This window comes from Oncorhynchus mykiss, chromosome 6, assembly GCF_057628025.1.
Source record: "Oncorhynchus mykiss isolate SJ-2025 chromosome 6, ASM5762802v1, whole genome shotgun sequence".
NCBI classification, from domain to species: Eukaryota; Metazoa; Chordata; class Actinopteri; order Salmoniformes; family Salmonidae; genus Oncorhynchus; species Oncorhynchus mykiss.
The window spans coordinates 33115716-33141601 of NC_143027.1; the positions used below are offsets into that span (position 1 = coordinate 33115716).

The window sequence follows — 25886 nt, forward strand, 5'->3', positions numbered from 1 at the left end:
TCTACCGCCAGTACCAGTCAACCCCACTTATTGTGTAGATCTGAAAGTACTGGACAAGTAACATGGAGAAAATCAGGCCGGAGCAACAAGGACCATATAGACGCTATGGTGTATTACCATCTAACCTACTCAGATCAACATGAAGTAGTGGCGTTTCAAACAGAGCCCCAGCCCAGTGCCATCTCACTGATGGATACCAGAGCTACACTCCCTAGACGTGTCAGCTGACTCCAGTCCAAGCCAAGGGGAATACCTCAGTTCTATCTAAGGAGAGATTCTTCAGTCTTACCTTATGTAGTTCGATGGAGTCAATCCATCGGAGGCGGTGCTTTGGGTCCTCTGCCCGTAGGTACCACACACTGTCGTTCACACTGATGTCAATACGACACTCATCAAACTCATGGGGCTGCAGAGAGAGAGACAGAGAGAGGAGACACATGAGTGACAATACTTACACTAGGAGACATCAAACCCTACAGCAGAAATGGCTGAAAAGTGAAGTCTCTACCATTACCAGTTTAAAACAAACGAGTGGTCAATAGCATGTCAAATTATATGTTCCCTCTTTCAGATTAGTCCAAAACAGCCAATAATAGACTTTATTATCATGCCTTTCACTGAGTTGTTGTCCTGGGAATGTTCCAATCACATGTCAGATGAATGAGGAATGTGGTTCTGACACATATGGATTCCATATAGAGAATGTTCTAGAACTCATTAAATAGGGCTGTAATTACAACCTGATGTCTAATGCATTCCTCTCGGAACCAGTGTCTTCATAAATGTTCCCTTCTCATCCCTCTCCTCCTCCCCCCTGATCTCCATTCCAGCTTCAAGAATCCAAGCACATGCACCAGGAATCCCATAGCTTCCTTTGGGATTGGGTCAGTTCTCTGTTTTCTAAATTACAGCTCCTCCAATAGAAATGGCCCGCTAATGCTAGCTGATGTTGCCCTTGTTTAAAATCAACTTGACTAATTAAGCGCCCCCATTTTATTCTCTGTAACCTTTGTGGACAAACTGCAGTGCCCCTCCCTTCCCCCCCACCACATTCTCTAGAACATAGATGGAATTCCCACATTATTTAACACAACATTGCATATGTTGCATAAATCGATCCCCATATGTTTCATTTCATGAGTTAAGCTGAACTTGGAGGGCTGCTGGTTTCTCTTTCCAGTACTGCTAGAAGTACATAAGCACAGATCTGTAACAAGATCTTCCCCATTGGAGGAAATAAGACAAACCTGACACTAGATCAGTGTCTATGGGGAAACACTATTTTGACTCATCACATACGCTGCTGTTACTGTTTATTATCCCTACCTATTTATTTTATTATTTTACCTTTATTTAACTAGACAAGTCAGTGAAGAACAAATGCTTATTTTCAATGAAGGCCTGGGAACAGTGGGTTAACTGCCTTGTTCAGGGGCAGAGCGACAGATTTGTACCTTGTCAGCTCGGGGATTTGATCTTGCAACCTTTTGGTTCCTAGTCCAACGCTCTAACCACTAGGCTACCTGCCTATTGGTTACGAATATGTACATATCTACCTCAATTACCTCGATCCCCTGCACATGGACTCAGTACCCTGTGTATATAGCTAAGTTATCACTATTCATTGTGTATTAATTCCTTGCGTTATTATTTCTAATTCTCTGCATTGTAGCGCTGAGCAATTAACCAAAAAGTAGGTTATTTTTCGTTTTTTAAAAACTGATTGACCAACGTAGGTTCAATTATTTGATCTCCATTTCGTTCATTTTTTTCTGTGAGCTCCATGCTCAGTTTCTAGTCTGAACTGTGCAATGTAGTAGGGAGTTGTAGTTTCCAACAGGCAAATATTCTACAGAGTTAATTACCACATTTTCTGCGCTAAAATACAATGACCATAATCCATTGTGCGCCCGCTTACTTGTCAGGAGCAGAAACACAGACCTTAGAAATAAGTTGCTTTGCGAGGTAACTTCCTGAAAATACATCATCTGATGACAAAGTGATTGATAGTTAGCACTCAGCAGTCATAAAAAGTAGGCTGAATTTACTTTGAAAGCACAGACAGCAGCTCTAAAGAGATGACTTGGAATAAACTAATAGTCATCAAATTAAACAAATGGAATTTAGACAACTGAAATATTTAATGAAAGTAATGTGAATAAATGGCGGTTATTAAGTGATACGCATTAATAGGCCTGAACTACCATCATGACTTTTGTTTTATTCTGTGTTAATGCATTTAATGTCTCTTTCTCCCTGAAATCAAACAGCACGACTGTATTGTTGGGGAGGGCCCGTAAGTAAACATTTCAATGTTCGCCTACACCTGTTGTTTATGAAGCATGTGACAAATATACATTTTATTTGACTTCTCCACCCTACTCCTATCAAGCATTCCTTTAAGAAACTCTTATCTGTGTGACTCATAGGAAGCATTAAGTCCACTGGCACAAGGCTGTATCAGACACGGCCCATAAAGCCTGGCTGTCTCTCCTTTAAAACTGTTCCTTCCCCAGCAGCACAGTGTGCTGCTATCCATTTCTCTGTGAGTGTGTGTGTGTGTGTGTGTGTGTGTGTGTGTGTGTGTGTGTGTGTGTGTGTGTGTGTGAAGAGATCTGATTTAGAACACTTCAGCCAACGTTACAGTTGCTGGTTCCTCAGGTTTTGAAAACGTTGCTGGTATTGTTGACATGATCAATAGTAGTTCACAGCAGCATTAACAACTCTCTAATGTGAAACGATTTTACATTGTGCTTGAATATAAAAGTAACAGAGAATACAAAACACAATCCATTTCTGGAAGAAAAAAAAGAAAAACACAGATACTGCATGAAAAGAGCTTTTCTAGAAGCACAAGATACTGAACTGCAGAAGATATGTCAGAGAGCGATGTGTAAACAGTAGTCTGCAGTGTCATGACACAGCAGGAGGTTGAGCCATAGCCAGAAGCACAATCATCTGTTGCATTTCCTGCACAAACATCTACCATGTGTGTGAGGTGAGCGCACTGTACCGAGTCCATGGTGACCTAACTGTGAAGCTGGCTTCTACTGAGCAAGGTATTAACCGAAGGATTGTTTCCGCATTCCTCAGACTTCACATACCACTGATAGAGGAGTCCGTCAACAGAGAGCTCAGGATTTGGGATATTTGGAAAAAGGCCTCCGTTTCTCTGATATTTTATTTAACTAGGCAAGTCAGTTAAGAACAAATTCTTATTTACAATGAAGGCCTACCAAAAGGCAAAAGGGATAAAAAATAAATAAATGTAAATGTATAAATTTAGGACAAAACACATCACGACATGAGACACAACACTACATAATGAGAGACCCAAGACAACATAACAAGACAGAAACACATGACAACACTGCATGGTAGCAGCACAAAAACATGGTACAAACATTATTGGGCACAGACAACAGCAAAGGTCAAGAAGGTAGAGACAACAATACATCACACAAAGCAGCCACAACTGTCAGTAAGTGTTCATGATTGAGTCTTTGAATGAAGAGATTGAGTAAACTGTCCAGTTTGAGTGTTTGTTGCAGCTCGTTCCAGTCGCTAGCTGCAGTGAACTGGAAAGACGAGTGACCCAGGGATGTGTGCGCTTTGGGGACCTTTAACAGAATGTGACTGGCAGAACGGGTGTCGTATGGGGAGGATGAGGGTTGCAATAGATATCTCAGATAGGGGGGAGTGAGGCCTAAGAGGGTTTTATAAATAAGCATCAACCAGTGGGTCTTGCGACAGGTTCCTCAGATGACCAGTTTACAGAGTATAGAGTGCAGTGATGTGTCCTATAAGTTTCATTGGTGGCAAATCTGATGGCCGAATGGTAAAGAACATCTAGCCGCTCGAGAGCACCCTTACCTGCCGATCTATAAATTATGTTGCTGTAATCGAGCATGGGTAGGGTGGTCATCTGAATCAGGGTTAGTTTGGCAGCTGGGGTGAAAGAGGAGCGATTGCGATAGAGGAAACCAAGTCTAGATTTAAATGTGCTGAGAGAAGGACAGTGTACTGTCTAGCCCTACTCCCAAGTACTTGTATGAGGTGACTACCTCAAGCTCTCAACCCTCAGGAGGTAGTAATCACACCAGTGGGGAGAGGGGCATTCTCCTTACCAAACCATATGATCTTTGTTTTGGAGGTGTTCAGAACAAGGTTAAGGGTAGCTTGTTTGAGCTTGTTGCACACTAAGAAATCTTTGTTGTAGAGCATTTATCACAAAATCTTGGTAGGGGCCAGCTGAGTAGAGCTTCCTACTGCCTGAGCTGTTGTTGTTGATGTAAATTGAGAAGAGCGTGGGGCCTAGGATTGAGCCTTGGGGTACTCCCTTGGTGACAGGCAGTGGCTGAGACAGCAGATTTTCTGACTTCATACACTGCACTCTTTGAGAGAGGTAGTTAGCAAACCAGGCCAAAGACCCCAATACTCCTTAGCCGGCGCACAAGAATGGAATGGTCTACTGTATCAAAAGCTTTCAAAACACAATGTAAACATTCACAAGGCCGCGGGGCAAGACGGATTACAAGCACATGCGCTGACTAGCTGGCCTTCCGGATAGCCTGAGTGCACTTATTTCTCATTTGCCTGAACGAGAGCCAATCAGCCTGAGTATGCGTGTGACAAGCCAAATGGAATTCATGAGGTGGAGTAACTCTGCAAGATCACAGGTCAAACCAGGGGCTGAACCTGTTTTTAAATTCTAATTTTCTTTATGGGGGTGTGTTTGTTAACAATGCCACTGAAAATATTTAAAAAAAGGTCCAAATGTCTTCAACAGAGGGGATCAAGCTGATTCTATATCATGTCACAGAGGCCAGTTCATGAAGGAAGGCTTGCTCATTAAGGTTTTTTAGCCAGTGTCTATGACAAATCAGGACAGGTTGTTCCACTGAGCAGCCATTATGAACACTATAAAAGTGATCACTAAGGTCATTACAGAAGACACCAGACTGATACCTGTCAGGAGTATTTGTGAGGATAACATCAAGAAGAGTAGCCTTTTCTGGGTGCTTGGAGTCATACCTTGTGGGATTGGTAATAATCTGAGAAAGATTTAGGGAGTCCCATTGCTTTAGGACTTGGTCGGGTGGTTTAAGCATGTCTCAGTTTAGGTCACCTAGCAGGAAAAATTCAGAAGGGGCCAGGAGAGAGCTTGGGGCAGGTAGGGTACAAGCCGATGCTGATGGTGGACGATAGCACCCAGCAACAGTCAACAAAAAGCTATTTGAAAGTTTACTGCTTAATTCCAGCAAATCAAATTGTTTGGGGACAGACTTGGTGGAGACAACCGAGCACTGAAGGTGATCCTTGGTAAAGATTGCCACCCCCCCACCTTTGGTTATAAACTTTTTCAGGCAAGACAGATCTTACAGAAAGGTTAACATCAGTATTCAAAACACTCTTCCTTAACCACGTCTCAGTAATGACCAACACATCTGGATTGAAGCTGTGAACCCACACTTTAAATTGATCCATTTTAGGTAATAAGCTTCTAGTGTTAGCGTGCAGAAAACCCAGGCTTTTACGAAAGCAGAAATCAGGAAGCAGATAGAGCACAAGACAGAATTGGGGGTAGCAACAGTAGATGGGCAGGGTGTACATGCACATTTCCAGATATTGTCAACAGTAATACAATCAGGGAGGACAAGGAGAACTCTGCAGTGCTGATTTATGACATCTGAATGTGCATCAGATGGCAAAAAGATCATATTGTACAGCAATTTCATCAGGTAACATGAGCACAAATCCAGTGAGAGGTGGTTAGAATAGGATGGGAGGCCAAAAGTCTGTGTAACCAATAGAGAGTCTGAGTCCCGAGTGTGAAGCATTCAGGAGTCATATCCCTTTAATATCATATCCCTTTAATATCATATCCCTTTAATATCATATCCCTTTCACACGAAGAAGTTTTTCCGGCAACTGTTTTTCCCACGTCGGCCTGGCCAACAACCAACACACAAACAACAGAGTTACACAGTGTGACACAAACAACAGAGTTACACATAAGCAAAAGTAGAGTCAATAACAATAGAAATATACCATTTATCTGAGAGGGATTGCCAGTATCAAAGGCAACACTTTTATTTACGCCTAACGACGTAGTAATTATCTCGTAAAACTTCTGCCTGCGGCTTAGTATGAAACTTAGCCGTAATGCTGAGAAGGGGCAGGTAGGGTACAAGCCGATGCTGATGGTGGACGATAGCACCCAGCAACAGTCAACAAAGAGCTATTTGAAAGTTTACTGCTTAATTCCAGCAAATCAAATTGTTTGGGGACAGACTTGGTGGAGACAACCGAGCACTGAAGGTGATCCTTGGTAAAGATTGCCACCCCCCCGCGTCATTGGCACGCACTAGGCTCTTAAACCCTGCTCGGCAGCGCCAGTGCTAAGCTTTGCGAGGCATGTCACTTCTCCCATCTCGTCGCATAGCCCACCACTAAGCATGTATGTTTTCTTATGCACTACGGGATGGATACATATAGAATTACTGTGTGGATTAAAAACCAATGAATTATGAAAATATTGGAATAAAGTAGGCTAACGCAATTGAAAGCATGTCTCAAATTATTGCTTACTGAAACTCCCAAAGTCATCCAATCTTTGCGCCACATTTTAAGCAATAGCCTCCCCACGTGTGGTCAACGAGATCATTTCAGAACCGCTTTGATTAGGACAGCGCCGTTCCACTGCTTTGAGACAAGGGTGGGGACTCATCTTGATAAATCAATCCATGTCCGATTCTTGTTTTCACTTCATCTCTGTTTGGATATTGGTTGGGCTACAGTCAGGCTGGGAAAATGTTAGCTAAATGGAGGCGATTGCTGCCCATGACCATCCTGTCTAATTGGTTCATTTATTACAACATTTTGACCGCATGTTATGTAGTTCAACAATTACATTTTTTTGCTCTTCACTCGCAGTCGCTTCGTATCCTAGGCCTCCTCCCGACCAAAAGTCTGAATTGTCTCAATCAATGTGATTTTGATTCACTGAATTTCTGTCTGTATTGACTATTTGATTCATTGGTTTCTGGTTGGACAAATACGTGGAGGTGGTACAGCTCATCTATTCGTTTTCTCATCTATCACTGATCAGAAACATTTAGCGTGCAATAATGTAGCCTAAATCAAGTGTAGGCCTACTATTTTGCTTGATCGCGTATATGCAACTCCAAAAGCCCAGCCCATAGAGGTTGTGAAATATGAATACAAGAAAATAGGATTGCTATTCTTTTCTAAAAATCAGTATCATGAAGATTATACTTTCAATGGTAAGACCCTACGCCCGCTCCCTAAAAGTAGAGTCCGGGTAGGAAAGAGATGAAACGTGGATAAAAATAAATAACTCCAAATATACATTTTTTATATTTACATAACAGCCGGTCCACACGTTTCCGTGACAAGTGGTGTGGGAAAAATATTATTTGTATTTTATTACGTTATATTCCATTACATTGTTACTACAAAATATATGCATTTTAACTGTGATATCGTGTCTGTTTAATGAACTATTGATTTCATTCATTTGGAGATTACATAATTAGACTCAAAATATGCCATTCTATTGTTTTGAAAATACTTTTTATTAGTCTTATGCTTCTTAGGATCTGCCTAAACAAATGATTAAATGGTGTATATTCAATGGATTTATTCAAATATAGGCCCACCCACATCTGCACACCACTACTACTAGTCACCAGCATACCGCTACAGTATGTGCACGGGAGGTATAGAAGGCGTATGTAAGCAAAATGTGGGGGGGGGGGGGGGGATGGGCTTGTTTGTAAGGAGGTCATAAACATTGCCCCATTTTTATTTATTTTACATGCAAAATACTATAAATCCTTTATGAAAGCAGTATGAGTCTTGTTGTCGTCTTCCTTATTCCAGACTGAATGCCACCGACTGGGTGGGTGTGCTGCTAGTATTAAACCATTGTAGTCCTCGGAGTTGCATTTACCTAGAGAAAAGGAACTAATGCTCTCTCAAGAGCACACAGACACCTTTGCAACTTCCTTCAAAGTGGACGCAGACATAAAAATGGTCTCCACGAGTTCATCTGACTCTGGGGAAGTAGAATCAGAGCTTCGTTACCGAAATCCCCAAGTATCCCTTTAAGGGAAGTTGCAACATCCCATATTGTAGTGTTAATCCGAGTTGATCATTTAAATCATATTGCACAAATAGCAGTAATACCATTTGTTTGACCTCTGTACTGAACCCTGGTATTTTCAGAGAAAAAATGTAATGTTTAACCAGGGTGTTGGATTTCAGCTTATCTGACCAACAGGAGGCCTGCAGGAGGGAAATAAAGGGTCAAATGGCAAGAAACAGAAGCTGTTCCATAAATGAGAGATAAGAGTCCAAATGTGGATGTGTCCAGTATGGGTGACACAATAGAGAATGACATTTCCCACAGAACGAATACCCCTTTTGGAGCAAAATCCACCATTTGTCCGCCCAGATACAGAAATCCCTCCCTGGAAACATACTGCAGATCGGTGGGAAACGATGTCTCAGATACTGAATAAGAAACGAGAAGAGAGTCTACAATAACCTCCCTAAAAAACAGAGACAAGCATTGGACGATTTCAAAATAAATGATTCCACTGTGATTGTACGTAATGCTGACAAGGGCAGAGCTGTGGTGTTGTTAAACTGTGATGACTATGTGACTGAGATTCAGGGACAATTGAACACCACTACTTTCTATCAGAAATTGTCACGTGACCCCACACCACTGTTCAAAGATGAGATTCACTGCAAGCTGAAGTCTCTGTTGGAAAATGGAGAAATTATGCAAAAAGAATATGAGTTCATGAAAGTAGACAATCCAATCAGGAGTGTTATTCATGCCTTACCAAAAATCCACAAACTATTGGATAAGCCACCAGGGAGGCCTATTGTGGCTTGTTTGATGTTGAATCTGTGTATACTAATATCCCCTATCAGGGAAGCCTGGAAGCCACGGCACACTGTCTTAGTCAACGACCCACTGGCACACTGTCTTAGTCAACGACCCACATGCACACTCCCTAGCACTAACTGGATTGTTGAACTGGCTGAGACGGTTCTGACTAAGAATGTTCATTCAACAGAAGGAAACTGCTACGGGTAGTAGAAATGGCACCGAATTATGCCAAACTGTATGTGGGGTTGTTTGAGAAGAAGGTGATTTTCAGCCCTAACAATCCATTCCTGCGCCATTTATCAGACTCTGGAAACCCTTCCTTGATGATGTATTCCTTCTATTTCAGGACACAGCAGAGGGAACCATCGATTCCAGTCCATCAATACAAGCAGGGAACATTTAAAATTGACCCTCACCTTTGATGCGCATGAAACAAGTTCTTGACATTTTGATTAAGAGGGGGAGGGGGGGGGATGGGGGGGGGGGGGGTAGCTTTAGCGCGGACCTATACAGGAAGCCGATGGACAGGAATTCCCTGTTACGCAGGGACAGCTTCCACCACTAAAAAGAAAAAAAGAGCCTCCCCATTAGCCAATACAGTCACAAACGCAGTACTTGTAGTACACAGAGCGACAATGACAATAAAGCCAACTATCTGGATGAGCGTTTTGGACAGCGGGGTTACCCAGATGAACGGCTGCATGACGCAAGGGAACGTTATTAAAATATGACCCATGATGATAGCCTCACGCTATCCGTTTGACCACATCATAAAAAATAAAATAAAAAACACTGGCACATCTTGAGCACTGACCAACAGCTGGACGTTTAAAGAACCCCTGCAGGTGGTCTTCAGACACGCCCCCAACATCAGTCAAATGGTGGTGATCTTCCACCACTGCCACACAGTACCTTTCTAGACAATGTGCCGGACGGTAACTATAGATGTGGCCGATGTACCCAGTGTAACTTTACGAACAAATACACAATTACAGGCCAGGCCATCATTACGTGTTCCACAAAAAAATGTGATATAACTGAACAAGTGGATTTGTGGTCTACGCTATGTAGGAAAAATAAAGAGAGCTCTAAAAACAAGGATAGCAGAGCACATGAGTAATATCAGGACTCTTGACCAGAGAACCCTGGTGTTAATACTCCGAGTAGAGGGGGGGGGGGGTCATTTTGTAAATATATATTATTTTCTGGAACTACTACATGTGCCCAACTCACTGATATTAAATTTAGAGACACACAAATTGCTTTTGCACCCACCTGGCGTCATGTCTGCAATTATCATGTGAGGTGAAATGTACATGTGTGGATGTGAACACTCGGTTTGTTTGACCTGACGAAGAGCAGTTTCTGATGAAAACGCTGTCAATAAAGCTCCCAATTCACAGCTTTACTAGTGTGAGGGCCTTCATCTTCACTAGTATTCTTTATTAGCCCAGCACCTATGTTTTTAAGGATGTACATAGGAACTCACACTTTTCTATAGAAGAAACAGAAGCACGGCATACAAAGGCTGAAAGTATGTGGCCAAAGATGACATTCCAAGACGGAATGAGGATTTCAGTTGCCTAATAAAGGACTATGTACACGTGTTTACAAATGGGTCTCCTTGTAGTGTCAGTATGCCCTTGTCTGATCAAAATACTGCTCTCTATCCCCTACTGTGCACTAACAGCCTCATTACTGGTTAATGTTTAGCTCTCTGGGGCAGAGAAAATTGGACCCAAGGAATGACAAGTTATTGCTCAAAGTAATGACAGAGAACATCCTAACATTGTCTGAGTTTTAGGCAAGCATTTCACTAGCATATTTTCACCTAATCTTTAAAACCAGTAAAACGGGACCGAGATAGTCTTTTGAGATAACCTTCCCTTTCCCTGCTGGTACGATAGAAATCATGAAGTCCATTTTGCTGTGACATGTGCCATAATGCTGCTTCCTGAGAGGAAATAGACCTTTACTCTAACTTACTGTGATGATCGCCTTGCTGAGACACAGAGAGCCCCTGCAGCCGTACTCCCGCTCATCCTCTGACTTATAGTAGCTCAGAGTGTTGTTCTTCAACACTACCCACCGGTCCTGCCATCCGTGAATGTAGTTGGTCCACTGTCAACGAACAAAAAAGGCAGATAGTCAAGACTACATTTCTACTAGCAGTGCAATTACAGTAAGAAGGAGGTCATGTATTTAGTTTCACACTTAAGTTTCAAATCACTAAAGATGATTAGTTGAATGGATTCCCCAATTAACTGAAAAGAGAAGTGGGTGTTTATGGCCCACAAAGATGCCATACAAAGCAACTGAGCCCACCTTGTTATGAGTGGATGGAGCAGTTTGATTGTGGTACCCATTGTCTGATAGTAGGCCTAATTGATCAAACATTGTCAACCTAATCCAACCATTGTCCACAATAAGGAAGTAAGGAACCACAGGGAAGTGTACAACAATTGACTATCAATCACAACTCATACACCGGTTTGAGTGCTTTGAATCAAAAGTTAGCAGCTAGCTATCTACACTGAACAAAAAATATAAACACAACATGCTAACATTTCAAAGATTTCACTGAGTTACAGTTCATATAAGGAAATAAATGATTTAGGCCCTAATCTATGGATTTCACATGACTGGGAATATTGACATGCATCTGTTGGTCACCGATACCTTTAAAAAAAAAATGTAGGGGTGTGGATCAGAAAACCAGTCAGTGTCTGGTGTGACCACCATTTGCCTCATGCAGCACAACACATCTCCTGCACATAGAGTTCATCAAACTTGATTGTGGCCTGTGGAATGTTGTCCCATCCTTTTCAATGGCTGTATGAAGTAGCTAGATAGTGACGGGAACTGGAATGCGCTGTCGTATACATCGATCCAGAGCATCCCAAACATGCTCTTTGGGTGACATGTCTGGTGAGTATCCAGGAACTGGGGCATTTTCAGCATCCAGGAATTGTGTACAAATCCTTGCAACACTGTGCATTATCATGCTGAAACATGAGCTTATGGCAGCGGGTGGATGGCAAGACAATGGGCCTAAGGATCGGATCACATCAAGGTATTCGGTAAACCCACCGCAAACCATGACGCACTCTGTTCAAAGTTGACATCCGAACACCGCTCGCCCACATGACGCAATACATGTGGTCATACTGCAAATTCTCTAAAAAGAAGTTGGAGGCGGCTTAGAGAAATGAACACTCAATTCTTTGGCAACAGCTCATGGACATTCCTACAGTCAGCATGCCAATTGCACGCTCTCTTAACTTGATACATCTGTGGCATTGTCTTGTGTCACAAAACTGCACATGTGGCTGTTTGTCCTCAGCCCAAGAGGCACCTGTGTAATGATCATGTTTATCAGCTTCTTGATATGCCACACCTGTAATGTTAATGGATTCTCTTGGCAAAGGAGAAATGCTCACTAACAGAGATGTAAACAAATTTGTGCACAACATTTGAGAGAAAGCTTTTTGTGCATATGGAACATTTCTGGGATATTTTATTTCAGCTCATGAGACCAACACTTTACAGGTTGCGTTTTTGTTCTGTGTAGTTATTCTAGTTGTATCCCAGCAGTGTTTTTGAGAGGATCACGCCCTCACTAGCCATTTGAATAAAGATCAATCGTTTGTTTTGTAGGACTTACCTTGCTTAGGACGCCACCGAGTTCAACAGGATGCCCAGATTCGGGATCCACATCTTCATCGGAGCCCGACGAGTTCGAACTCTTCTCCGACATTTAGCAACCAAGTCGTTGGGTAACGTTAGCTAGGGAGAGGCTGGCGTTTACCACGAGAAAACTAAAATACACAAATTGATAAGACGTGGCCAAGCGAGTGTTGCCAAATCGATAAGACAGCAAAACATGAGACAATCAGGAGTGGCTTGCTTAGCTGTCGTAGCTAGTTAAGACTCTGGCATGCAATCTAAATTCACAATTCCTTGCGGGATGTGTGTTTCAATAAGCAACACGACGTAACGTTTAATATAAATATACTCTACAATGCAATTAGCGAAAGCTAGTTAGCTGGCTAGAAATCCAGTCATAATGCAGCAGACAAAATAGTCCTTCTGTTCAAATGCGCCATATCCCCAACGATCAAATACACATAGCGCTAATCCCTTCAGATGGCTCAGAACTACGATCGCTATCTCGCTACCCCGCTAGCGCCCTCTGGCGGACCTTGGGACGACCATAGAGATGTATAGATTTCGCTTTTGTAGTATTTGTCCCATAAGTTTGTTTCAACTTTTAATGTCACATGCACATGTACAGTGAAATGCCTTTCTTGCAAGCTCTAACACCAACGATGCAGTACCCAATTAAAATGCAATACTACAAATGAGGTAGAACAAAAACATACAATATAAAATAAAAACACGATAAAGTAAGCATACCATACCATATACAGGGTCAGTTCCAGAACAATATGTACAATGTGTAGGGATACTAGATCGATAGAGATACATACGTTTTTGGGAAAGGTGACTAGGCATCAGGATATACACTCCATGGCCAAAAGTATGTGGACACCTGATGGTCAAACATTCCAATTCATCCCAAAGGTGTTCGATGAGGTTGAGGTCAAGGCTCTGTGCAGGCCAGTCAAGTTCTTCCACACCGATCTCGACAAACCATTTCTGTATGGACCTCGCTTTGTGCATGAGGGCATTCTCATGCTGAAACAGGAAAGTGCCTTGCCCAAACTGTTGCCACAAAGTTGGAAGCACAGAAACATCTAGAATGTCAATGTATGCTGTAGCGTTAAGATTTCCCTTCACTGGAACTGAGGGGTCTAACCCAAACCATTATTCCTCCTCCACCAAAATGTTACAGTTGGCACTATGCATAGGGACAGATTTGTCCGTCGGACTGCCAGATGGTGAAGGGTGATTTATCACTCCAGAGAACACGTTTCCACTGCTCCAGAGTCCAATGGCGGCGAGCTTTGCACCACTCCAGCCCACTCTTGGCATTGCGCATGGTGATTTTAGGCTTGTGTGTGGCTGCTCGGCCATGGAAACCCATTTCATGAAGCTCCCGATGAACAGTTCTTGTGCTGACGTTGCTTCCAGAGAGAGTTTGGAACTCGGTAGTGAGTGTTGCAACCGAGGACAGACGATTTTTACGTTCTACGCGCTTCAACATTCGGCGGTTCCGTTCTGTGAGCTTGTGGCTTACCACTTTGCGGCTGAGCCATTGTTGCTCCTAGACATTTCCACTTCACAATAACAACATATACAGTTGACTGGGCAGTGCCAGCAGGGCATACATTTTATGAACTGACTTGTTGGAAAGGTGGCATCCAATGGAGGCTGATGGCTCATAATAATGGCTGGAATGGAATCAAACACATGGAAACCAAATGTTTGTCTATGGAGATTGTATGGCTGTGTGCTCGATTTTATACACCTGTCAGCAATGGGTGTGGCTGAAATAGCCGAATCTACTAATTTGAAGGGGTGTCCACATACTTTTGTATATATAGTGTATGATAAACAGAGTAGCAGTAGCATATATGATGATTGTATGTGAGTAGTCAGTAGAAATGTATGTGCATATTATGTGTGTGTGAGCAAATGATGGTGTTAGTAGTGTGTTGGAGTATCCATGTGCTTAGTTTGTAGGGCCCTGTGAGTGTGCATAGAGACCGTGCAAAAAATAATAGAAAATATAAAAAAATGTAGGGCTTCTTGTGAGCGCAATGGCATTGTGGCCATCTCCATTTTGAAGTAGTCCATTTTCTTCTTACTACTTTTATGAGTTGGTTAACAAACAAGATTGTGCTTACTGCCACCTGGACTGTGTTGTTTGAAAAAGTATAAAGCCACTGTTGGTAATTTACTGCTACTTGCAGTTATGGAATGTTTGGTCACAAGTATAATTCATTGGCTGATCCCTCCTGATGACCTGGATGGAATTATGTGATCCTTCCTTAACCCATAGGAAGTCTCACTCGGTTGACTTAGTTCAAAATGGGGAAAGTCCTCAATGACGTTGCTCATGCATAAATTCGCTTTTGGGCACTAGAGTCCTCTATACATCTCTATGGGGACGACAGAAACCTTGGACTCGGCCTGTGGTTGTTAGGTCAGGTGGTAGAGAAAGGAAGATAATTCCTCCATTATCTCTGGTTAGGACATCGCCGCTATGCAGAAACTGTTCAAAATACCTGAAACAGTTTGATATTTCATTGTTTTAATAAATTAATGGATTAATATCACGTTATTCATAAATCAACAACATTTCATCACCTGTTAAAAGTTTGTCGCTGGATTTGTTTCTTGAAGGTTTTGTTTATACGCGCGTTGCGTGGTTTTACATCCGTAAACAAGGAAACTGCACCTCCCCCTAATTGACGTAGAGCGCGGAAGCAAATTCAGAACTCAAGACTGAAGAGGCAAAGGCAAAGAATATACTTTTACCGTAAACAAACAAAATATTATTTATTTTTGCCATGGATAGTTAGAAATTAGTATTACTAGCTGTTTAGATTATTTTACATTGTGGAACCAACTTGTATGGATGAATACATATTTTGCTAGCTAGGTTGTTAGCTAGCAAGCTAGTTAACTTACCATAATACTTCTTAGCAAATGTTGTTTGGTTTATGTGTTCAATGCAGGGTCTCACTTGAAGGAAGTATGGCGACAGGGGGGACCTCCTCTTCCAGTGGGGAGGGCTTCCTCTCAAGAATGGCCCTCAATGACAACAAGGCTGGAATGGAGGGCCTTAACAGGGACAAGATTAACAAGATCATCATGGAGTCCTCCAAGGTACAGTACAGGTTGATAACTTCTGTCTGTTTATCCAAACACGCAAACGAACACCCTAGACTTTGAGTCAATACCCTAGCTAAGTTACCTTACTCTAATGGCACAGGAACTGACAAACCCACGTGTGTTGAGGTCCAGTGGGTTCTCTTCTCCATGTTCCATGGCCTGTTACTGGAAGTCACCCACCTCTCTGGTTCCCTCTCTTCTCACAGTTCCATGGCCTGTTACTGGAAGTCACCCACCTCTCTGGTTCCCTCTCTTCTCACAGTTCCATGGCCTGTTACTGGAGGTCACCCACCTCTCTGTTTCCCTCTCTTCTCACAGTGTTCCATGGCCTGTTACTGGAGGTCACCCACCTCTCTGGTTCCCTCTCTTCTCACAGTGTTCCATGGCCTGTTACTGGAGATCACCCACCTCTCTGTTTCCCTCTCTTCTCACAGTGTTCCATGGCCTGTTACAGGAGGTCACCCACCTCTCTGGTTCCCTCTCTTCTCACAGTGTTCCATGGCCTGTTACAGGAGGTCACCCACCTCTCTGGTTCCCTCTCTTCTCACGGTGTTCCATGGCCTGTTACTGGAGATCACCCACCTCTCTGGTTCCCTCTCTTCTGCAGGGCTCCAGGTTCTATGAGAACGAGCTGAAGAAGGAACAGCAGGTGAACCAGCGCATTGAGAGGATGATGTTGCAGAAAGCACACATCACTGAGCAACAGCTGAGCAAAGCACAAGCACAGGTACACGGCTATACACACACACACACACACACACCTACACAAATAAGTATTATGTGACCTCTAACACACAGATACACTAGGTTTACAGTATAACTTCTACAGTGTATATTTCTGTGTTATAATTTGTTTGAAGCTGTCACCTCTGAACGTCTTGTTGTAGGTGGAGAAGTTGACCTCTGACCTGGAGAGGGGTCGTGACCTGAGCCGTGTGATTGTGCATGTGGATATGGATGCCTTCTATGCTGCGGTGGAGACGAGAGACTGTCCTGACCTGATGGACAAACCCATGGCCGTGGGCTCCATGAGCATGTTGGTGAGATTCTATACGCCATGAACAGCACTGTTCATTTGCTAGAAACGTTTATATTGACCAACAGCCTCAGAAGCCAAGGCTTCTCGTGAAAGAGACAGGATTTAGAAGGCTGGCCACGCAAGACTATGACAAACAAGACCCGCTAGAGACAAATAACAGAGATGAGTGTAGTGGTTGTTTTGTTTGATTGTCATTCATTCGTGATACCAATTGTCTCCAGTTATCATGTGATGTCAAAATAAGACAGCCAAGTCTGTTGAATGATCTCAGCATTGCTAGCCAGAGGGAGGATCATATCTGGGGATCTTTCTCCTTCACATATGAACTGGTTTATGGTCTTCTCACTAGATCTGAAAGATGTGCTTTTATTGCACGACAACACAGATCTCATATTGAACCCCAGGTTATTTATATCTACAAATGTATGTGTTTTGTCCACTCTCCTCAGTCAACATCCAACTACCATGCCAGGAAGTTTGGGGTTCGTGCCGCCATGCCTGGCTTCATCGCAAAGAAGCTCTGCCCAAACCTGGTTATTGTTCCAATCAACTTTGACAAATACAAAGCAGTGAGCGCTGAAGTAAGGATCTGACACACACACACACACACTGTATATATAAATCCTCCCCAAAGAGACATATGAGTCCCTAATCATCCTAAATCTCTGCTAGGTCCGGGAGGTCTTTGCAGACTATGACCCTCACTTCCTGCCCATGAGTCTCGACGAAGCATACCTGGACATCAGTGACCACCTTGAGCAGAGGAGAGGCTGGCCAGAGGCCCTCCGTACCCACCACACCAACAACACTGGGACAGCTAGAGGTATCTAGATCCATGTCAGTGCTAGGTCAGATGTCTAAACACAGGGGATGACTATGTCATAACTGAGCGTTATGGTCGTTTGTTACACTGTTGGATAGCTTTTTTTTAAAACAATATTGCAGTTGTGGTTTACGGACTGTGATAAAGTTGTCATTTGTAAGACAACTTTGAGAGTAGACTGTAAGTAGGTTAGATGTAGTATAAATTATATGTTATATGGAAGATGTAACAAAAGGAGAGAGGTTTACTAAGAGCTTAATAGCAAAAGCCTCATGTCATTCTTCCTCTATTTCCTGCCTGACAGAGAAAGTGAATTAGAAGGGATTAGAACTATGTCTGTGTATTCTGTCGCTTTCTCTTATCTAGTTCACTTTTGCCACCTGTCAAGAGTAAAGAGGGACAAGGGGAGCAGACGATAAGAGACGTGGATCCTCTTCTGTGAATCATCTCTCACTATCTCACACCTTCTCTCCCTGTCTATCTCTCTCTCTCTCTCTCTCTCTAGTTGAGGACCATGGTGGCCTACAGGAGACAGTAGAGGTAGAGGGTTTGTCTCCTGTCCTGTTTGAGAACAGCCCCAGCTCCTCCCCCTGTCTGCAGGATGCTGCTGGGGGAGAGGTGGAAGTGTTTGGGACCTGTGCCGAGGAGGCGGTAAGAGAGATGCGCTTCCGCATCGAGCAGAAGACCTCACTAACTGCCAGCGCAGGTGAGAGAAATGCTGTGTGTTCATGTTCCTTGGAGGACACATTGGATTGAGTCCCAAATGGCACCCTATTCTCTATTCACTATTTTTTACTAGGGCCCATAGAGAATAGGGTGCCTTTTTGGACACCTCAGAGTTACATTGTTAGTTGTGTTAAAATACCTCAGGGAATATTTGATATGTTACTATCCCAGGCTAACTTTATCATCATATTCTGTGTATAGTTACATTAAGCATGTATGTATGTGTGTGTGTAAAAAAAAAAAAAAAAAAAATCTTCTAGGCATTGCCCCAAACATGATGCTGGCCAAGGTGTGTAGTGATAAGAACAAACCCAACGGCCAGTACAGACTCCCCTCTAACCGACAGGCTGTCATAGACTTCATACAGGACCTGCCAGTCCGGAAGGTAGGCTGTAGTACACCTACCCTTAAACCTAGACAGCCTATTTTAAGGGATGCATACTCTAGGTGATTGTTTATGGAACATGTTGCTGGCTGATGACTTACAAATACAGATGATGGTCTTTTGGTGTGCCAGATCTCAGGCATTGGGAAGGTGACAGAGAAGATGCTGGGAGCTCTAGGTATCACCAGCTGTTCCCATCTTGGCCAGGAGATGGCGCTGCTGGCCCTGCTGTTCTCTGAGACGTCTTGGCATCACTTCCTCCACATCTCCATGGGCCTGGGCTCCACACACATCGAGAGGTGCTGGCGGGCAAGCAGAGGGGGGTGGGCAGTGGGGAGAGGGGTGACTATACAGAAAACTCATCTGTAAAATGAGTTCAAGTCATCTGACTGAGTCTGTCTGTTTTTGTATTTCCTTACAGGGACGGAGAGAGAAAAAGCATGAGTACAGAGAGGTGTTTGTTTTTATTTTCTGGCAACATATATGTGAAACACATAGATAAATAATGGTACATACTCGAACGCTCCCCATATCCAACCTGTTTCTCTATCTCCCTCATTCTCTGTCAGGACTTTTGGAGAGATGGGTGCATTAGAGGAGCAGTTCTCGCTGTGCAGGGAGCTGTGCCAAGACCTGGCTCAGGACCTGCAGAAGGAGGCGCTCAAGGTACTCTACAGCACAGCTCAGTTGATTACAGTACACTATTACTAATCGTATAGGTCATTACTAGAATATATTGCAGTTGTATAGCACATTTATATTCTTAAACGGTATATTCTTAAACTCAAATTCACTGTCTGATCTATTGGATTCATAGTAAAAAAAATAAAATCAAACTCTAGTATTTGTATATGTTTGAAATCAAACTCCAGTATTTGGCTTTTTGTGGCTATTGTGTGAAATGCAGAGCCGTCCAACAGTACATAACACATGGAACTGTTTGTTATGGCCGGTGTGTTAGTATTCAGCACCATTGTGAACAGCCATTGCCTGACTGCCTGCCTCTTGCTCTGTGCATTGAGATTGCCTCAGATGACTCTTTCCTCTGGGGAAGAGAGAGCAGAAAAAGGTTCTTGAACAGAAAGGATGTTTCCGTAGAGAGGGTATTTTGGGGTCTTAAAACATTTCAGCGCTAGTGTTGGCTCCCAGACTCAATCTGTCTCTAACCAGCATCTCACACAATTACCAGAGCGTCTGTTCCCATCCCAATCGATAGAGAGAGCTGGCTTGGCACTGCCGTCACCCGCTGACTGAGCCCTAATATGCTTTTGATACCTGGAAGAAATGGAGAACCGTTATGGAGAATACCAGGGACCAGTGTGAGCCTCAGCCTGCCTGGGGAATAGGCTGCTTGGGAATGACCATCACTCTCCTAGGAAAATGCCTTTGACCCTTCTTCACTTAGTGTCATCTGTCAGTCAAATCTATGTCTGTTCTGTCCTTTTGACACCTCCCCCAGGTCCAACCAGATTTAATCTGTGCTTCACCCTTTAATTTGCTCTGTGTTCTTCCAGGGCAAAACGGTGACGTTGAAGCTGAAAAATGTCAACTTTGAGGTGAAAACCAGAGCGTGGACGTTGCCGTGTGCTGTTGCTACGACGGAAGAGCTCTTTGCTGTCGCTAAGGACTTGCTGAAGACTGAGATCGACAACGTCAGCCCCCAGCCACTGAGACTGAGGCTTATGGGTAATCTTACTTTACCTTCTCCCGTCTGTTTAAATGTGGTGTCCCATTGGCAAGAAAATACATTAATATCAGCTTTCAAACATGTTGTACATAACAATAATATATGAAGTACTTTCTACTGAATCTGTTAATAATTCATATATTTGAACTTGTAGCTTGATTAAAACAATTGACTGCAGTTTTAAATCAACGCTTGCGTGTCTGCAGGCGTTCGGGTTTCCAGTTTCGCCAGTGCTGACGACAAGAAACCCCTGCAGAAGAGCATTGTGGGATTTCTCCATAAAAAACAGACTGACTCTAGTAGCACCTCCCAGATCTCCTCCCACAAGCCTGTGAAAGAGCATCCACCTAAGTCTCCAGGCCAGACTCAGCCCTCTGCCTGCCCTTCCATGGTACAGCAGAGACAGGGGCAAGAGGGTCACGCCTGGGTACCTAGCCGAGGAGGGGTGGAGGTGGGCGGGACTGGGGAGAACCAGCAATCCTTCTTGCAGAGAGCTCACGCCCAGAGGCTGCGACTGCAAGCTGAGAGAGAGGACCCACCAGAGAAGGGAGATTGTAATGGCTTCGAGACCAGACGGGGCCCAACCTCATCGACCACCACCCCCGAAGGGACACAGACACACACTCCGAAGAATACAAATACATCAGCAGAGACAGACATCTCTATGAGTGCATTGACAGCTTCGGACAAAATGACACATGAACCTTCAGCCCATGCGTCTACTTCATCATGCTGTTCAACAGAGCCAGAGTCAGGGACAGACAGTCTGACCTGCCCTGTATGCTTCAGGGAGGTGAACACCACAGAGCTGACAGTCTTCAACAGACACGTTGACCAGTGTCTCAGTGGGGTTACTATGGGGCAAAACAACCACACAGACACAGAGCTAGAGAGAGGCCCCCGTGTCTGTGAGGAGGAGGTGGAGAAAGAGATAACTGGAGGGAAGAGGGAGGAGGGGCCGAAGGAGAAAGGTAGTGAGCTGCTCAGTAGGTGCATGTTGGACTCAGTGGGCCTTCAATTAGACTCAAGTGCAGGTGATCATACGGAGTCCACTACAGGTTTACTTCTATATGAGACGAGTACAGCTAATATTTCACTAAGCACTGTGGGCCTGAACCCTGTCTGCCTTAACACTTGTCCAAATGGAGATGTATCTATACATAGAGCTAACACCCTGAAGGTTTCATCTCAAAGTGACCCTCGTGTTCGGGTTTGTCTGTTGTCCCCCGGTGGCCCTCGGCCAATGACTACGCCCAAGCCCGAGTCACGTGACCACAGAGGCCCCGCCCTCACCTGTCCAGTGTGTCAGGAGACCCAGGACACCAATGACCTCACCCTTTTTAACCGACACGTTGACCTCTGTCTGAACCAGGAAGTCCTGCATGAGCTTGGGGGACTGGCATCTGTGGACCGCACCACCCACACCGCACCACCTGCTGCCCACAAAGGTCCGTGTTTCAGAGATGTTTTATTTACTGAATGATCATGCATTACTGCCATTGTCATTCAAATAGACCAGGGACTTCTAAACTCTGTTTTTCTATGTGCTGCCACTACCAGTCTCATCCCCAGTGCTTCCATTGGTCCTGTTTCTGCCTCTTCCTACTCAATATGTAATCCACTTACGTGGTGGGTGTGTCGGGGGCATAGAGACAAATGTGTTGTTTTACAGGAAATGTTGCAACGTGAAAGCAAGTTTTCTGCAATTCTACGCATTTTGCCATGCCTTATTGTGAAACTTAGCAACATGGTAAAGGCCCAAGGGCCACACCCTCTCATGCAATACCATGCCAATTGGCCACATGGTGGGCGATTGAAAATGCTAGCTTTGAAAGGTCAGCCCCCCAGCACCCTGTGTTCTTATGCTCAAACGTTATAGAAAAAAATCAATGGGTACACAAATCGGGGCCCCTGGGCATGTCCCCTATGTGCTCGGTTGGTAATCCAGCCATGCCAAAAATACTCATAAATTAGAATGTTCGATTCTTCCTGAATGTCTAGCTTTTATTTAGGGTATATCTTTTTTTATGCATAATTATTGGCACCCTTGACAAAGTTGAGCAAAAAAGACTGTTTAAAATAAATAATACAAATACTGAGCTATATTGTATGCAGAAAAGTTGGGAAATGTATTATTTTATACTAATGCAACTGCTCAGAGAGAAATAGTTTTCTAAGAAGTTGTTTAAAACATCTCTAAAAGATAGGGTCAGAATTATTGGCACCCCTGTTTTCAGTACTCAACCTTCCCCTTGTGAGGATAACGACCCTGAGCCTTTTTCTCAAATGTTTTATGAGATTGTAGAACACGTTGGGACGGATCTTTTATCCTTCGTCTTCTCTTATGGACTGCCTTCTTCAATTCAAACCACAGATTTTCAATGGGGTTCAAGTCCAGAGACTGAAATGGCCATTGCAAAATGTAGATTTTTGTGGATTTTGATTAGTGCTTGGGGTTATTGTCTTGCTGGAAGATCCACTTGAAGCCAAGTGTCAGCCTCCTGGCAGAGGCAACCAGGTTTTGACATAGAATACCTCTATTTTCATGTTATCTGACTGTAGAACCGGTTCCAATCCAAGTGCCAATGCCGTTTATCAAAGTCCAGGTGGTGCTATGGTCAGATGACATGAAGATGGAGCTCTTTGGCCACACACACCAGTGGTGGGTTTGGTGTCGAAAAACAGAAGCATACTGTATGTAGACAAAGTACTTCATACCTACGGTAAAATATGGTGGTGGATCTTTGATGTTATGGGGCTATTTTGCTTCCACTGGTCCTGGGGCCCTTGGTAAGGTCAACGGCATCATAAAGTTGACCAAGTACCAGGACATTTTAGCCAAAAACCTGGTTGCCTCTGCCAGGAGGCTGACATTTTGCTGCAAGTGGATCTTCCAGCAAGACAATAACTTCAAGCACATGTCAAAATCCATAGGTTAATTGATCACAAAATCGACATTTTACAATGACCTTCTCCGTCTCTGGAATTGAACCCCATTGAAAACCTGTGGTTAAATTGAAAAGGGCCGTCCATAAGCACAGACTAAGGATATCAAGGATCTGGAAAGATTCTGTATGGAGGAATGGTTTAAGATCCCTCCCAAAGTGTTTTCCAATCTCATAAAACATTTTAGAAAAAGGCTTAGTGCCGTTATCCTCGCAAGGGGAGGGTGCTGGAGTACTGAAAACACGGGAGTGGGCTGGACTACTGAAAACAGGGGAGGGGCTGGACTACTGAAAACAGGGGAGGGGCTGGACTACTGAAAACACGGGAGGGGGCTGGACTACTGAAAACAGGGGAGGGTGCTGGAGTACTGAAAACACGGGAGGGGGCTGGACTACTGAAAACAGGGGAGGGTGCTGGAGTACTGAAAACACGGGAGGGGGCTGGACTACTGAAAACAGGGGAGGGGCTGGACTACTGAAAACAGGGGAGGGGCTGGACTACTGAATACAGGGGAGGGGCTGGACTACTGAATACAGGGGAGGGGCTGGACTACTGAAAACAGGGGAGGGGCTGGACTACTGAAAACAGGGGAGGGGCTGGACTACTGAAAACAGGGGAGGGGGCTGGACTACTGAAAACAGGGGAGGGGGCTGGACTACTGAAAACAGGGGAGGGTGCTGGACTACTGAAAACAGGGGAGGGTGCTGGAGTACTGAAAACAGGGGAGGGGGCTGGACTACTGAAAACAGGGGAGGGTGCTAGAGTACTGAAAACAGGGGAGGGGGCTGGAGTACTGAAAATAGGGGAGGGGGCTGGAGTACTGAAAATAGGGGATGGGGCTGGAGTACTGAAAATAGGGGAGGGGGCTGGAGTACTGAAGACAGGAAAGGGGCTGGAGGACTGAAAACAGGGGAGGGGCTAGAGTACTGAAAACAGGGGAGGGGCTGGACTACTGAAAACAGGGGAGGGGCTGGAGTACTAAAAACAGGGGTGCAGTCTTTTTTGCTCATCTTTATCAAGGGTGCCAATAATTATGGACCTGACTGTAGGTTAGTTAATTTTTCTACATACTTTCTGTCTGGTTTTATTCATTTAGGTTAACACTGAAAACTATTTTCCATCCTGAAATTGAATTACACTATCCTGAAGTCTTATGGTTAAAACTAGAAGGGGTTAAAACTTATGGTTAAAACCCTTCCCTGCTCTCTGCCACTGGTAAATCCCTTCTTCACCCATTGAATCCTGACAATGGAAAGACGATCTCTCCCAGTTTCCCCTTAACTATCCTGCCTGGGACATTAGTCTTTATAGCTTTAAAATGAACACAAATGACTTGCCGGACATAGACAGTCGTCGTTCTGTTTTCAGCGGAAGAATCTGATGGAGTTTTTCGTGTTTCCCTCCACAGAGCGAGAGCAGCCCCTGCAGAGAGGCAAGAGCAAAAGGTATGACTACATCTCCTTACACACATAAAAGAGAGAGATTTAGTTTGAAAGTCAGCACATTCATCGAGGAGTTAATTCAACATGTTGTGTGGTACGTCAAAATAAGATGGGTGCAGACAGTGAGAATCCCTCAGTTAAATGTGCTGTGTTTTTATTCTGCTACACTTCCAGGAGAGGCTTGTCTCCCCCACCCCCCTCTAAGAAGGCCAAAGCCCTGGGCCCAGCTTGGAACACTATTGACAAGTTCTTCAGGTGATGCAGCTTAGGTGACAACACACACTACTCCCAGACGATCCTGCGTATGAAGTATTATGCTCAGACAGTGATAATGACTGACTGTTACCTTGATCTCAGGTGAATGGAGTGCTGGTGACCTCACTAGCAACCATCCCTACCTACCTAGTACTTCTTGGATTGCTGGGAATTTGGATTGCTTACTCAAGCATTGAAGATACACTTCTTTCAAAAGAAATACATTTTTATCTCTTGTGCAGTTTTAAAAAAAAGTCATAATGGTCATAAGTTAGCAGGCAGAGCCTTTGCAGGGGTTTTAGTGAAGGTAGTTGATGCAAACCAGTACCAGTATGAGATGGTGTATTTTTGCATAAGATAACTTAAATATAGGCTATGTATAAAAAATAAAAATAAAGGAATATTATTGTATTCAAATTTCATAGGCTATTTTTCTTACAGAAAATAAAACTTGCCACCACTGTAAATGTGGCTCAATTAATTATTCTCCTTGTGTCATTGTGTTGAGCATTTAATGTGCACAGTACAAATGAGGCTATTACGATTGCTTGAAGACATGGCTAAAGGTCAATCAGATTTGTGAACATGGTCCCTAGCTGTGTGTTGCCGCCTTCTATGTCTGTTGTGAGGTGTGGAAACACTTTGTTGCTTTTATGAATTTTGTCTTGCTGCTTTTTGTTCTATCTGTATGCTACGTCTTGCTTGTCCTATGTTGCTCTGTCTGTATGCTACGTCTTGCTTGTCCTATGTTGCTCTGTCTGTATGCTACGTCTTGCTTGTCCTATGTTGCTCTGTCTGTATGCTACGTCTTGCTTGTCCTATGTTGCTCTGTCTGTATGCTACGTCTTGCTTGTCC

General features: G+C 43.8%; 2 protein-coding genes across 10 annotated transcripts in view; one reads left to right on the plus strand and one right to left on the minus strand.

Annotated features, from left to right (window-relative positions):
* LOC110525788 (ceramide transfer protein) overlaps positions 1 to 15033 on the minus strand; it is a 40093-nt gene extending 25060 nt beyond the window's left edge. For 5 of the 8 annotated variants that reach the window (XM_090237706.1, XM_090237703.1, XM_090237705.1 and 2 more), the window contains exons 1-3: positions 12591 to 13317; positions 10913 to 11047; positions 290 to 406 (exon numbers count right to left, since the gene is read on the minus strand). In XM_090237706.1, the coding sequence (XP_090093832.1) occupies positions 290 to 406; positions 10913 to 11047; positions 12591 to 12683 (345 nt within the window). In that variant the 5' untranslated portion in view covers positions 12684 to 13317. Of the gene's footprint in view, positions 1 to 289; positions 407 to 10912; positions 11048 to 12590 lie in introns of all 8 variants that reach the window. The other 3 variants (XM_090237704.1, XM_036979934.2, XM_036979936.2) reach the window with 1 other exon arrangement.
* On the plus strand, positions 14996 to 25511 carry polk (polymerase (DNA directed) kappa). Of its 2 annotated transcripts, none has more exons than XM_021606220.3 (16): positions 14996 to 15371; positions 15571 to 15721; positions 16335 to 16454; positions 16615 to 16767; positions 17216 to 17347; positions 17439 to 17589; positions 18095 to 18295; positions 18576 to 18700; positions 18833 to 18999; positions 19122 to 19154; positions 19270 to 19366; positions 20215 to 20386; positions 20594 to 21835; positions 24742 to 24778; positions 24950 to 25044; positions 25133 to 25511. In XM_021606220.3, the coding sequence occupies exons 2-15, from the start codon at positions 15590 to 15592 to the stop codon at positions 25032 to 25034; spliced, it is 2847 nt and encodes a 948-aa protein (XP_021461895.3). In that variant the 5' UTR covers positions 14996 to 15371; positions 15571 to 15589; the 3' UTR covers positions 25035 to 25044; positions 25133 to 25511. The 2 variants fall into 2 exon arrangements, with proteins under 2 accessions (XP_021461895.3, XP_021461896.3); XM_021606221.3 differs by having other exon boundaries at positions 14997 to 15371; positions 24950 to 25030.
* The last annotated feature ends 375 nt before the right edge of the window (positions 25512 to 25886 follow it).